Source organism: Epargyreus clarus, unplaced genomic scaffold (genome assembly GCF_041222505.1).
Source record: "Epargyreus clarus isolate Ecla_fem2 unplaced genomic scaffold, WU_Ecla_fem_2.2 ptg000007l, whole genome shotgun sequence".
Taxonomy (NCBI): Eukaryota; Metazoa; Arthropoda; class Insecta; order Lepidoptera; family Hesperiidae; genus Epargyreus; species Epargyreus clarus.
Window position 1 is genome coordinate 955,871 of NW_027332215.1, and position 15,965 is coordinate 971,835.

Below are 15,965 nucleotides of genomic sequence, written 5' to 3' on the forward strand. Positions count from 1 at the left end.
CATGTATTTTCATCAGAATTACAATATTTAATTATATAGTATTAAAACAACGAATAGCTAATTCGTTCCATTTGAATTATAATTGGCCCTATATCTTGTGATAATGTTCTCACCTGTAGGTACTGTTCATATCCGAGTAGACTCGCTCTAAACTTTATAATGACTCAGATGTGACAAGTGTCATATCTACGTGTGTGTGACATTACGTGTATTATAGAAAGAGGACACCACAGAGCCAAACTGTGTTTTATGATTATTAAATACGGTAAGTGTAACGCTATTGTAACACAACACACTCAAATCTTTGAAAGTGTATAACATTTTGTGGGCGAATCTAATAAATATATAGATACAAAACAAATTAACTGGTTTCAATTATAAGCTAGGGTGCGTAGAATTATGCCTCGTACACATAGAATTATAATCAATATGGAAATGTACACTTGATAAAATGCAGATACATAGAATACCACGCAAGTCATTGCATAGCCACATTCAAGATAATGTAAAATCGTCAATACACATATTACACCATTAATCATTATGTTTTATGTAATGACTTTGCAGTATAATCGTTTACAGTTATATTGACAATGTTTCGAAGAATAGCTTGTTTATATTATTGTAATGTTTGTGTGTATCTTGTATTAAAAGTAAAAATAATGACTAATTAACTTACTCTCCCATACTTATTATAATCCGACGTGAGCTTACAAGTCGGTACTGTAGACATACACTATATACTGATTTAAAACGTACATTAACATGTTTCCATCTACTAGAATGTTTGCGAAAATACACTCAATATAACCGAACGATACATGCAAATTTCTCAGTAACACCAACACCAAGTTAATAATGTTCTTAAACGCTACAACATCAATGTAATTTATGACAGTAGAGTGAAGAAACGCTAACGGAACCTCTTCGGCCCATCGAAGAACGTTACGGACCAATCACTATTAAGCACGTGATATTAGCTGCAGTTACTGCATTATGCACAGTAATTAACTAATGACATTCAATTAATACAATTTCCTACCGTGTGATAATTGCCGCGCTAAAAATTTTAAACTAACAATATAATTTAGCAGTCAAATCAAATCTACGCTATGAAACTTCCAATATATATGTTTAATTTAAAGAGCCTCATCATGGTATTTTAATAAGTCTCCTGCGTGACATTTACACCTACTTAAACGTGTAAAATCCTTCCATGTTATCATACCATAAAGTTATATCTATTCAGGTAGGTCTATACAAATATCCACATACAAGTGTTTTGTGTTGTTTAATGTGGTCATAATTGAGTTGTAAAGAAATCCGTATATATTTTAAATCAAATGTATAAGACGTCCATTTTGAAAAGGCATCCAAAACACAAGAAACAAAGATTTGTCTTAGTGACAAGGCCGCATGTGCTTCTTAATCTTTGCCCGAGTCGCACGAAGTTTCATCTGTCAGATAATGCCGCGAAAATTTTCAAAATGGACGACATCTATATTGGACAAAAATCACAGCCCGAAAATAATAAAATAATAACAATTCATACTGCAGTGAGATCAGACACTTGGAGTTCTGTATATTTTTCATTCTGTCCTCTGTCCTGAATATTTATTTATTGTGACAGATTGTTTCCATTTAAATGCGACATCTAATGATATAACGGTTAATAGTTAACAGAACACGACATTCAATTATCTTGTACCAGTAGCGCTTAAACACTAAATTATGAGGATTTTTATCCCAAAGCGAGTTACTATATCTGTATCTATGGCACAATAGGACTGCTATTTACAAGGGAAGTGCACAGACTGCAGGATTATGCCAGCCGTCGTGCCCAGCGTTGGGGTGTACTGGGAATGGGATGCCTTGTCATTCTACTATTACAATCGATAACCAGCTTGTAGAGAGTAGAATATAATCTACGTAAGTACCTACTTAATAAGTAAGTAATTAATTCATGGATTTAATAATAAATCCTATGTAGCATCCCCTATCCCAAGTTGTCAAATTTAGGAGCAGTTTTAGCTGCCAATGTGATTTCGTATTGTGATAATGATCTCTCATTGTGAAGACAGTATGGAGGGTACTAACCCACACAAGTTGTGTTTGTGTTATGTGTGTAGCATTGTGTGTATCTATAAGTCACAAGTGTTACTATTAGTGCGAATACTATATTTGAACTTAATTTCACTGAAATCTTATATTCGTAAGCTGCATCTTTCGGATTTGCAAAACAGTGTTTCGCTTCTACGAGTAATACTTGTTTTGACTGCAGTTCCAATTTTGGTTCTGATGCCTTCATTTTTGCAACGGACCAAAATTACCAATACCGTGAATAAACTAGGAACATAATATAAAATTGACAAAACTCCAACTTTTATATAACATTTCCGCAATGTCCACTTGCAAGTATTCCCGCGATTTCAATCAAATGACAAGAAGGTCCATGTCTGAATGTCACAGTTACAAGTTCATGTAAGGAATGATTCCAAGTGGCCACGCAACCCAACTACATACCTTAGTATACCATTTTTCAAAATAGCACCTCCGTTCATTTATACCAATCATACACTAAGTCAGTAATGCTCGTCACAACGTCACTCGCACTCCTCAAATAAAAATATTCCATCGTATTGTCACAATTTCACTACAGCACTTTAAAACGATTACGAGAGTCAAAAATTGTTTTATCCGTTTTACACTACACATGTGCCAACTCCGATTTTATATATTTAAGTGCACACAAAAATGTTTAATCCTGTTACTGTTGCATGGCTGTCGACGAGATCGTGAAACATAGAAGCAACAGTTTAATTATGTCCTTTGCCCTGGCTCTTCTTCCCCTTTCCCTTTCTCTTCCCTTTCTTTTCGGCCTGCGGTTCCTGCTGTTCCCCGGACGCTTCCAGTTCCGCCTGTCTCTTTGCCTCCTTCTCCTTTTGCTGTTGTTTTCGGACTGCTATAGCTACATATACAGTTTTCCGTCCATGACGGAAAACTTTTTGCCCTCAGGCATTCGGTTTGACGGCCGGTGTCGAGCTCGGCAGGGAGATGATGCCGGTGGAGGGGCCAGCTTGGGCGGCCACGGGGGCGGCGAGGTGGCCACTCACCGCCGGTGGCGCGGTCGCGTGTCCGCGGCTGGGTTGTGGCTGGATCGAGAGCTCGCTGAACTCTGTGGTCAACATGGCGACCAGTTGCTGGGTCGGTTGCGATGATTGCTGCTGATGTCCAGACTGGGGGTACGTATGCCCAGACATCGACTGCTGGGTGGGTTGCACGGGAATTTGCACGTACTGCGGGGTTTGCTGCGTCGACAGCTGAGTGGACTCGCTCCTCTTTGGGGGGGCAGGCGGCGGCCGCTTCTTTATCGGCGCCGGCTCGTCTTTCCTCGGGCCCACCTCCTGACTATATTGCATATATACATTTTGGTATATCTGGCCTGGGGGTGGAACTATCTTTCCGTAGTGCTCCTGAACCCACATGGATACGCTCGCCTCCTTATATTCGTCCAGTAAAGGGTACTCCCTGAAGCCAAGCACCTCGTGTGGCGTGATGTCTGGCTCTAATTTGCATTTCTCGGCCACCTGCCACTTTTTGCGCATCACTCTTTGGAGATCTTTCAGGAAATCCCTGGGTGGGTTGCAATTGGAATCGATCAGCTTCATGGGGGAAGAAAGCTTCGTGCTCTCGTTCCTCTTCGGTGGAGGTGGCTTCTTAGGAGAGCTTGGAGTGTTATCCAAATTAAAGCTAATTTTTTTAGTTTTCTTCGTTTCTGGCTGCGCCGGGGTTTCAAAGTTTACTTTTTTGAGGGAGCTGCTTTTAGCTGTTTCCACTTTCTTTTGAACGGTCGGAGCACCGTTGGTTATCTTCTTAGTCTGCAACTCTGTAATGCAGTCACCGTACTTCCCATTTTCTTGGAGGTAAGGACCCTGATCGGTGTAGATGCAGGGGTGACGGGAGTCCACTATCTTTTCGAGGGTTGCCTGTTGGCGGAAGTTGCGCGCGGACTCGTACACGCGCGGGGGTTGTTTCTGGCCGGCGCGGGCGGCTTGCTCCATCTGCTGGGCGGTGAGTTGGGACACGATGCCGTGGACGCGGCCCGGCATGCTGTCGATGGTGTGCTCGGGAGGCGGAAGGGGGAGTGTTGCAGACAAATTGTCGCTTATGAAATCGGGGGTATCCTCCGGGGGCGGAGGCGGTGGCAGCGAGTCGAGACTGGTGGTCGACGCATACATGGCGACCTCGATGGTCTCGTGCGGTGGCGGTGGCGGCGGCAGGTCATCGCCGACGATTACGTCAGTTTGGTTATCAGGGTAGTGGATGTATGTCGTAGCATAGTCATAGTGTGAGGTACCGTTGTCGCTGGCCTTCACGTGCTTGCGATAATCTGAGGCGATGGTCTCGTAGAAGCCGGACGAGGTTCCCTCAGTGTGCGCGGGGCTCCCCGAGCTGGCGCTCACATAGGAGCTGTTGCTGCTGTAGTCGGCCTGATCAGCGTTATCTGGAATGTACGATAATCGCCATTTAACAAAGGTACCAAAATTGGTACTATTGTTATTATACAGATAGATGGCGTGTAGCCTCGCTTCCCCGCGCTGTCTTCGTCCCGCTAATATCTACAATTTGCTATTGTGACGCGAATCGTTTCTATACTCGGAGCGGACTAGCAGTTTGGCGCGGACTCTACCATCAGGTAGTAGCAAACTACAATCTATACATATAAATAAAATTGGGGTGTCTGTTTCAAATATTGAAATATCCGCTTTTTACTACATGCATATGAATATACATGTGGTACATACACCAAATATTTTTTTTTTATTTTTGTCTGTCTGTCTGTTTGTTCTGGCGAATCCCTGAAATGGCTGATCCTATTTTGACGGGAGTTATTTGAAGATAGCTGATGTAATAAGGAGTAACTTAGGCTACTTATATTTTCAAACTAGCTGTGTCCCGCGGTTTCACTCAGTTTTTAACGCGCGTGAAACCGCGGGGCACAACCAGCAATAAATATACGATAAAAGTATAATTACCACTAGTATGACGCTTCAATGTCGAGTCGTCCTTGTTCCGGGGCCGTCGCGTGAGCGTGCCGGTGTCGTTCCCGTCGATCGCGTTCTCCGCCATCTCCTTCAGCTGGCGCGTCATCCAGGTCAGCGGAATGTTGGGCTTCATGGATGGCTTGCGTTTTATCGTTCCTGTACACAAATATATAATGTTAGGGTCAGGCACGGTCACATTTGTCATAGGGGTCAGGAAAAAAAACGCTGAGTCAGACTCGTCAGTTTTTCTTTCGTGGAAAAACCCAGCATGGTCAGGTGCGGTTACGGGAGCGGGGGTGTACAAGGGATTATGAACCCCCCCGCGTATAAAGTGTTGATTCCGACTCGCACTTGCTTGGTTTTTTGGAAAGAGAGGTTTTCCGCTGCAGGGCTAGCGGAGGATATGCCGGAATTCACAATAAATACTAAAATACTTATACATTTTCCATTAAAAAAGTGGTCTAATTGAAACAAATTTGCCCTGCGACCTCCCTAAAATCTTATGCTGCGATCGCGCCTGGTTAAGGTTGGCTGACTTCAGCGAGGTCCTCTGTTTATACCAGAACTTATATTGTCTGATATTTTAATTCGTGTTTATAGCATCTACAATGTACTGGATAATGATGTAAGGTGTTTGGTAGTAGTTGATAGATCTTATAAAAAAGTAGGATGGCAAAGTTCTTTATTTTTTGCTACTACATAAAAAGGCCAAGGTTTGAGGTATCAATATCAAGTTGAAAAAATAATAATATAAAATGAATATATCGTCTGATATTTTTTATGAACTACCATCAGTTTTCATATTGAGATGAATAAAATATTTCAGTATAATGTGAAGTGTTTCTTTCTCACTTAAAACTCTTAATATGGTTTATATCACAGATTTGTTTCGTGCATGTGGTTTATATAGTGTATTCCCTTAAAAAAGAGTTTCAGTTAAATGATTAAGGACTTAAAAATTTACTGACCCATGGGAAATTCGCAATCGAAAGCGCTCTCGGAAGCCGTTCCTCCATCAGACAGGCAGCCGCTGGAGCTCGAGGAAGATGCGCGGGAGTGCCTGAAATAAATGTTACGATCAAACTAATTGTTTACACGATATATTATATATGATAGTATCTGTTGCTGCGGAAACACTGTGTTTAATTCAAACCCTCGTGAAAGTGAACCCCTACAAAATACTAATGAGAATATATTTGTGTCAAATACTGTAGTTTGTTTTAATTACTACACTACCTATGTTTGGTCTCCATTTGTGGTCAGAGGCTTTTGCGCAGCAATGCCATATAAAAGAGTTATAGCCTATCAGAATTCTGTATTTGTTCCCGGTGAGGTTAGATATATTATATATCAGTGTATATTTACTACGTCTATATGTATATAAAAGAGATAATTATAATTTAAGTGTAAGCAAACTACGTAAATTTTCAATATTTATAACTGCAAGACTCTATATGTAAAGAAATATTGCGATCGCTGTATTTTACGGCTGTTCTCCCCAAATACAATATAATGTAAGTACAAGCATACACACCAATAAATAAGTACGCAAGCAAACAGTCAATTTAATAACAAAATAGGCTGCGTTTGCATTCAACTATAAGCTAGATCTGAGTATACAAATTTAACTTTATATAAATTAGAATATATGCACAGCAACGCAACAAACTGGGAAAAGTCGTTCCAAATTATTTTTTAAAAGTAGCTACTCGTGTCATATTTCTCTTAATAAATTATATGTATTTTTTTGCTGAAAAATACATATGAAAAATACAAATGAAAAAATACATGCAGTCCAAAAAATCTCTTCTTTATAATATGTTGTTTTTATTTAAGTCGAACAACGTAGACTAGTAGCAGAGATTTCCCTAGATAGAGTACATAACAAAAACTAGCCTTTTTACTTATATATTTAATGCCGCAAATGTCCATAGACAACGGTAATCTTCAGACAACTTCGATCATACGTATACTTATTACATTTTTTGATATTAAAAGTATTGTAACCTATTTTTTATGACTTTAAACAGCTGTATCTTTTAATATGCGAAATTAAAATAAAATAATTAAAATATACCCAACAAGCATTATCTGTCGGAATCGGTCGCATTGCTAGCTACAGGCATATGTTACAATGTAATTATAATCAAAGACATATGGTACATACATTACTATAAGAAAAATAGAAAAAGTTTGGCTGTATATACAATTAGAGTATACACGATAAAAATAATCGCAAGCAGCACTGCATATAAAAAAAAAAACAAATTTACTAATATACAACAATTCAATAATAACAATTTATTTATCTTGTATGACAACACTCACCTTCCACTGCTGGTCTCGGAGACGGCAACACTGGCGTTGCTGGATGCTGATTGCGCGGGCGCAGCGGTTGAGGACGTCCCAGCGTTGGTCTTAGTGGGAATAGACGAGATCTAGGTAAAAAACAGTTCATCTTAAAAAAATAGATTTAGGCAACTATAAATTTTGAAAAAATATGACCATGTCCCGGGTTACGGTTGTAAGCATTGAGACATAATACTCTAAAATGGTAATAGTCTAGATTTAATCTAGCTTAAAATTTTGTAAGGCAGCCTTGCGACATTTTCTACCCAACGTCATGGTATCGATTTTATTTGTTGGTGTTGTAATAATTCAGTCACATCATTTTCGCTTAGAGAAGTGTAACTTTAAAAATAGCCTTACTTAATTTTGTATTCATGACCAATGGAAAACATTATAAAAGTCAGTTTCCCAAGATTGGACAAAGACCATAATAATTCATACGCTTATGAAACTTAACCGGCCACCTTATATAACATTAATAAATACCCTCAACCTATATAATTATTACTCTGCATGAAAAATAACCATATTAGCCAACAAACTCCATCCATTGAATTAAATAGCTACACATAATCTTAGACTATCAATGGATGTTGTATTTTTTATAAGTTTTTGTCACTTTTTCTGATGTCATTATAAATTATTTCTAGCTTATTGCAATAAGGTCTCAGGATCTATGATATATGGATCATAAAAAGTAGTTGCGAGGGCAAAAGGTGTATGACGCCTGGGGGCAATAAGTTGAACACTGAATATGTCAATACATTTCATATGAACAGGTCATGACCTCGACGGAGTTGTTGTACCTCTCGCTATAAGTTATTTAGGCAATACAAAGCGCCTCTGGCGGTGAGATTTGTAAGCTAAAATATTAAAAAAAGTTCGTTCCGAAGTTACAACTACATGAACAGTTATTAGATTTTTGTGATACTTATTTTCTACTGTCTAATTATATAACACTTATTCTTTTGAATTATAACGTGGTAGAAGTTTAGCACCAACAGATATTGTTATTTGTTATTACGAAACGATTTGTTTTCTCTTTTACTTAATGTAAAATGGATTATTTTGTTAGTAAGTAGTTCTATAAAAGATGCTATTATAAAAGTTCGAAATATATTAGTTAAATTATACATAACACATGAAATTTCATAATAAAAATAGTCCTTAAATACCCTAATCAGAAATGACTTAAGATTTCGAAGTTAATTAATTAGTAAATTAGAACAAAATATGCATTACAATATACATTTGTTTTTTAAAAAGGAAAATGTTATTACATACATTTTATAATGAAATATAAATTAAACATGTGTTAACAAATTACGTAGTATTTTGAATTACAATTTAGTTCATCGCTGCTTAATAAACACTAATACATTAAATACTTATAAATATAATATAAATAATTGTTATAAACATATCAAGCAACTACAATAATATCAATCTAATATTAAAGCTAGCCAAACATACTCACACAAGTTAGTTTTTATATACAATAGCAGTAGCAAATATTCGACTTTAAATAAAACAGAAGCTTTATTCTTAGTCAAATTACGTGCGTTGATACTTTTAAAAATTATCGATTAAGTAAGCAGATAGACTCCTAATAAGACCTAATACATCCATGTATTTTTGTCAATTTCACGGGAAATATACCAAAATTAAAAAAAATCATATAATCCATGTATAAGAACTTCTTGAGCGTAATTCATATTTTTTTTATGAATTTTGAATAAAAAAAAAACGATCAATAGACTAAAATCAATTCAATAAATAAATTATGTGTTACATCGGCGTACGCCACTTTTTGTTTCCGAATAACGATGTTTAAATTTAATTCAAAAGTTATTTTAATCCGAAATGTTTCTTATTAGGAGTCTAGTCTTTGTTCATGGTTAGAAGCCTATAACCCTTAATAACCCGCCTAGGTGCACTCGTATACTAACAGAACATGAGCGCGCTTGGGCCAAGTGGTCCAAGTCCTCGTGGGTTAAGTCCTCCACAAGGGATCTGTAATTCTCCAGGAGCTGTCGTCCATGCTGAAATAAATAACAATTAATTAAACAGTGCTAAGTATGTAGAAAAAGGTAAAATGTCAAATAAAGTAACAAGTTTTTTAATGCTGCTTTGTGGATCGTAATAATTTAATCCTCTGAGGTTCGATTTTTAAGTTAATAGTCGTTACCCGGTCTCTTTAACTGCTTAAATTATACTTAAGATTAAAGAAAGCCAAAATATGGTACAGCCAGTATGATAAAACCGTCAGACATAGTTGTAGCGTGAAGCAGTTCTACGTTTTGGTGCAATGGTGTGGATAACTTAGATATGAGGTGGCTGTCATAGTTCTTAAGAGCGGAAAATCGTCTGTGAGTAAAATCAATGTTCTTTATGAAGTTGGTTACAGATGTCCATGGGTAGCAGTGGACATTTACCATCAGATTCCACCACCATCCATTTCCTTCAATTTCATAAAATTCTACCTTTTATGTCACAGACTGTGACTACGGCAGCTAACACTAACCTTAGCAATCCGCATAGCATTGATCCATCTATCCAGACTCCTCTGGTCTTCAGCGCACAGAAACTTTATGTACTTCAGGCTCTTTGGCTGTTGCAGCTTTGGATGCTTGATGGCGAAGCAGAAGTCTGTCGGCGACTTGTACTTCTTGCGCCAATTCACTCCCAAATACACCTCGTTGGTTTCAAAAGTTGCGATGCAGACCAATTCCTTGGTCTTCACCTTCTCCTTCGGCGAATAGTACAGCCCTAATGCGACAGAGGAATAGTTGTCAAGTAAAAACATATAGAAAACACATATATTTTCTCGCAAATAGCATAGCGTTTGCATTTCGCGTAGCGCCTTGAATGTGACTATGGCGATGCGGAAAGGCAGTTAGAAGAACAATTAACATCGTTTACGCACTGAAGATATATTCGAACGCTAAGAATTTTCTTATTCATGTTAGAGATAGTTACGTATTGCGTTGTTAAACTTTATTATTTAATTATAAGTACTTTGTACACTGTCTCAGTAATTCAATACCTTGCCCTTTTCTTGGAAGAAAAGACAAAGCATAGAATAGCCCAACGCTTGAAAGAGAAGTCAGCGTTTAAGTTTGTGTTCAAAACTGCGTCTAATAATTTGTTATCATCTGTCAAAGTAACATTCGTCGTCAAATTTTCTACCCTGCACAGCGGTGGCGCCTCTAACGGCTGAAACTGGCAACTATCGCAAACGGTCGCATCGCGACTTACCGGAGGGTCGCAGCACGAAGTAGTATCTCTTCCATTTCTTCAGTTCGGTCTTTAGGAACAAGGGCCCCTCCATTGGAGGTACTGGGTGTCCAGATATCGAGGGTACGGAGATGCCGGTGCAAGGCGCGAAGAACTCGTCGATGATAACCCGCCTCGAGTGTTCGTCTTGCTCACTAGGCCACCCTTTGGACAAAAATACTATGATGTTTTGTTGTTGGGAGAAGTCTTGTGTTTTGGATACTGTGTATTGGAAACTGAAAACAAGTTCCCAAAAAATACAAAGTAAGATAAGTAACATGAAGGTGGTGGAAGCCTCTGTGGTTCGACTTCGTCGGCAACTATTTCTGCCTAATAACAGCAGTGTTAAGCGCTGCTGCGATTTGGTTTGAAGGGCTTAGGAAGGAAGACATACTCTTCCGAGGCGTTCCTGCTTAGTCCACAAGAGTAACAAATGTGATCAACTTCAGGTTGAATGTAATCTTATTTAGGGTTGCTTATGGATGTTCATGGGCGGCAGTAGCCACTGACCATCAGTTATACTGGATGCTCGTCAGCTACTCCTATATTAAAAATAAATAATAGTCATACCACTGTCATCCTCAGGTAGTAGAAATCTTTCCGGAGTCTCAAAAAGTGATGTTTTATCCGCTCTCTCGGCGAAAAGGATTTTATTTTTCGAATCTCTAGTCCAGAGCATTATGTTGTCGATTAATTTCTCGTGGTCTTCATACACTCGCTCTGAAATATAAATGAAAACTTATTGAAAATGACACAAAATGAAACAGTATTATTTAAATATTTATATAATAGCGATTTTCGGACAAACTTTTGAAAATTTGTATACATTTTACCCATAGATTACATAGAACCTCTTACATTTTTTGTTCTTTAAAAAATTCGAATTCTCGTCAGTTTTCTATTTCTGCCTTCCAGATTAATAGAGATCACGCTATAAGACACAAAATTCAGTAGTATAGTTTACAAAACGTCAAGCTAGATGTCGTTACCAGAAACAAATATTTCGTAAAACTATAAATAAATGTATACAAAAAGTATTATAAAGATCGTAATCCAAAATGCCAGGATTTCTAGATGCATCTCGCTCTTTAACTATGTGTGAGTGAGAAAATGAACAAACATAGAACCTATCAACTTCACAAAAACCCTTCAGAACTAATACTCTTGCGATGTGACAGAAATTACGTTAGATGGCGCAAAATACAGTAGGAAAGTTTACGTAATTTCTCACTAGAAGGCGGAACGAGTAGATATTTTATAAAACTTATCAGACTCATTTGTTTGTGTAAAGTTTATTGACATCAATTCTTTATAAAAGTTCCTTTCTACTTTGTAATTAGTAATTGACTCATACAAACAAATGCAAACTCTTTCTATAAAACACTAATCAGAAATTAATATAAAATATGTCGCTAGAAGTTATGACACAGACATCATCGATGATGAGTGAGCAGTGATAGCCTAGTGTTTAAAACGTGGACACTCAATCGAAGGGTCCGGGAATCAAATCTCAGGCACGCGTAAAGGATTTTTTTTAAGTTTAGTGCGCGATATAAATTAATTAATCACTTGATTTAACTGTGAAGGAAAACATCCGGTGAAACCTGCATACTTGAGAGATCTCCTAAAGAAATCTCCTAGGTATGTAAAATCTACCAATTCGGACTTGGCCAGCGCGGTAGACTATAGCCTAATCCTTCTCATTCTGAGAGAAGACCCGTGCCCAGTATTAGAACAGTAATGTATTGAAGATGATGAAGACTAAATCTAAATTAGATCTGGGTTTAACCTCACAAGTAATTGTCACGTCCGTAATTACAATTAACATCCAATATAGACGTTCCATTAAGTAAACATAATCGAATCGTAATTGTGTTTACCTAGCCAGTGAACAGTGAGTGAGTGAGTGTATGGTTATTACGTATGTGTAATAATATTGTAGGGTAGTTTAATTTCCATTAATGTGGCATTTGTTGTTGTCAATGCTGTCCCACTGCTGGGCACGGGTCTCCTCCCAGAGTGAGAGGCATTTAGGCCATAGTCCACCGCGCTGGTCATTGCATATTGGTAGACCACACACACCTTTGAGAACATTTTAAGGCAACTCAGATGTGAAGGTTTTGTCACGATTTTTTCATCACTGTTATAGCAAGTGACAAGTAAATTTTTATGCGTAGTTTTTGAAAACTCATAGGTTTCAGTTAGTTCATAGGCTTCAGGTTTGAACCTCGAACTCCGGAATGAGTGGCAGTTTCTCAACCTACATCTATCACTGCTTATTATGTACGTATATAATATTGTAGGACCGCTTTGATTTATTCCATTGACGTGTTATAACATTCGAGGCACGTACAACTGACGGTTCGATCGTGATCGCGGGTCGTGTCGGAAGACGAGTGCACAAGCAATCATTCATCTCAGATTTTATCTGTGGTCAGTATCGAGAGCTTTCTTCAAATGTAAGTGATAGCTTGGTATTACATTGACGTAGGCTTTTTGTGGCTACTTCGGTCTCTCAGTTAGTTTGGGTCAGAGGTTCTCAAACTTTATTTACTGGCGTCTTTTAAAATCAATTAATTATCACCGCTCCTAAAGAAATAAAAAAATATTTTCCTGGGACACTTAATGTTTCCCCGAAATATGTCGACGAGAAAATGTCCCCCTATTTCAGTCATCGCCCCCTAAACTGCTTAAATGTCCCCCAAATTTGACATACTTGTCTGAGACAATTCGACGTAGTCTTCAGGGGTACCAACGCTTATGTGGACGGACTCTTACTTTATCTATGTTTGATTATAGACTTATATCTAAATATATATAACTCAAAGGTGACTGACTGGCATAGTGATCTATCAACGCACAGCCCAAACCATTGGACGGATCGGGCTGAAATTTGGCATGCAGGTACATGTTATGACGTAGGCATCCGCCGAAAGGATTTTGATCAATTCTACCCCCAAGGGGATAAAATAGGGGATGTTTGTATAAATCTTCTTAGTTAATAATATTACTTCGTAACGCGAGCGAAGCCGTGGGCAAAAGCTCGTACAATATAAAATAACTACGATTACCTCATCAATTTGCTCCTTAAATTAAAAACACGCTGTATTCTAGAAGATTACTTATAAGTCTACGAAATTTCAGAATCAATTGAAAGAAACATACAATACTACCCGTAAAATTCAATTTTCCGAAAGAGATTAAAGCCATATAGCATTAGTCAGTTGATATGACTAATATCGTCCATTCACTTGAAAATAATCCGAAGTTGGAAATGAATGAATACAGGAAAATATTGGTCGAAATCATGAATTACTCGTGTACGTAGTAAAGTTGGCTTGAATGGACATGGGTAAAGCAGGACAACCCATTCATATACTAATGACTTTAAACATTTTATTTATATTTATTGGAAGAAAATCTTTGTGGTTCTACTCTGGAGGCATTCCTGTCACATATATTTCTGGCTTTTAATGATCTGCTGTGCACTGGTTTGAAGGGGGTATAAAGGAAGGAGGTACCTATACTATCCGTTGTATGTTAGTCGACTGTAGCCGAATTCTGGTAGGACTTTAAAACTATCTAACCTAATTATGCTTACACATTTCCATGGGTGACACCGGCCACTTACCGCCAGGTGGACTGCATGCGTGAACTACTCGGCCAGGTTTAGCACATGCATTAACTTAATAAAGCTGGTACTTTCTGGTTGAAATTGGTAGAAGCGTTAAGCGCTGCTGTGTTCTGAAGGGTAAGGGGGACACAATTTTCCGACGATTTCCAGCTTACTCCTCAGGGGTAGCGGCGCAACTGCGGCCGACCTCAGGTAGGAATATCCAATATCTAGGATTGATTACAGATGTGCATAGCCACTTGCCATCAGGTGGACTGCATCCTTGTCTGCTACCCCCAAAATAAAAAAAGAAGCTCAGCCGGTCTCTAACAAAATGAAAATCTTACCCATGCATAGATCCGTGAGATGCTCCACGATGGCCCACTTAGGGTCCATGGTGACGTGGTTCTTGTCCGCCAGCAGTCGCGCCACGCACCCGCAGGTCATCTTGTCGTCGATCAGCAGGCTCTTGGAGGAGCCGTCGACGGTGAAGGCCTTCATGAACAGTTTCTTTACGTCGCCATCACGCATGCTGCGTTCCAGCGCTTTGTGTATCTTCTCCGTCTTCTGGCGAGTGGCCTCATCCTGAAACTGAGCGGGGTATTAGTTTTCGTACTTACTAGGTTTGATTTGGGATTTAGCTTACTGTTGACCAAGCACTCGTTTTCCTTTTTTATAAGATTGCAGTGGCAAAGGGTCGTGCAGTCTCTGCAGGTCATGGCCGGTGCAGGTACTGCCGCTCATGGACATCTAATCACTCCTGAGCATTTGTACTCGTGAGGTATAAGATGGTTGGCTCATTCTCATATGTGGTCACTTCACAAGAACAAAGGCGGTGGTACCTTTCCTGTTACACTGTAGTGGTTCTACCACCTTATCTTCCTTAACATTCTAAGCTAATGCACGATTGTATACGCTCACTGTCGCTCTTGCGTTCCTATAACGTATTATACAATCCAGGCCAGGCCAGGCCAGAGTCAGGAATATATCACTAAGAATCAGGGATATGTCACTAAGAGTCAGGAATATATCACTTAGGATCAGGAATATGTCACTAAGAGTCAGGAAACGCTTTTGAAAGAACCAGACAAGCGAGTTCCGTTATCATAAGCTCGCATTACACTCAGGCGCTGATCGGTCAAAGGATTATGTACATGCCGTTATAATTTATCAGCGGATTAAAATTTTAGCGATGACTGCAGGTATTAATTGGTTTTAACTGTCATGTCTGCTGTGGTGACAAAAATAACAAAAAAAAACTTTTTTGAGTCCAAAAAAACTTGTTTAAATTCAGGTACGCACGTACTCAATTTAGACGTTTCCATTTACTTATTTGTGTTCCTAGTTTAATGCAGCTAAGTAAAGGTGCTCTCCTTAAGATAATTATTTTGAAAAATCTTTTATTCAAAGATTTTTGTTTTATTTTCTTCAATAAAATTGTTCTTCTTCGTGATTACTTTTCTATTGGTGAAAGCCGATTCTAAAATTGATCAAATACGTCTATGTATTTGATTATTGTCAGAAATTTAGCGTTTTTTTGCCGATTGTCGATGCTGATAACTAAGAATCAAAAAATATTTACAATGTTGATACGACGTTACAATATTATACGAGTAGTAAACAGTACATTCACAAAAATACTTTTAAAACTTATTTTTGGTAGCATGTTATTCATTTCTGCA

At 38.3% G+C, this 15,965-nt stretch overlaps 1 protein-coding gene across 8 annotated transcripts in view; it reads right to left on the reverse strand.

Annotated features, from left to right (window-relative positions):
* Positions 1-1,411: 1,411 nt before the first annotated feature.
* pico (ras-associated and pleckstrin homology domains-containing protein pico) overlaps positions 1,412-15,965 on the reverse strand; it is a 216,533-nt gene continuing 201,979 nt past the window's right edge. For all 8 annotated transcript variants that reach the window (XM_073074324.1, XM_073074322.1, XM_073074320.1 and 5 more), the window contains 9 exons: positions 14,631-14,874; positions 11,241-11,390; positions 10,653-10,835; positions 9,919-10,163; positions 9,344-9,436; positions 7,374-7,483; positions 6,014-6,105; positions 5,037-5,201; positions 1,412-4,504 (listed from right to left, as the gene is read on the reverse strand). In XM_073074324.1, the coding sequence (XP_072930425.1) occupies positions 3,012-4,504; positions 5,037-5,201; positions 6,014-6,105; positions 7,374-7,483; positions 9,344-9,436; positions 9,919-10,163; positions 10,653-10,835; positions 11,241-11,390; positions 14,631-14,874 (2,775 nt within the window). In that variant the 3' untranslated portion in view covers positions 1,412-3,011. The remainder of the gene's footprint in view (positions 4,505-5,036; positions 5,202-6,013; positions 6,106-7,373; positions 7,484-9,343; positions 9,437-9,918; positions 10,164-10,652; positions 10,836-11,240; positions 11,391-14,630; positions 14,875-15,965) is intronic.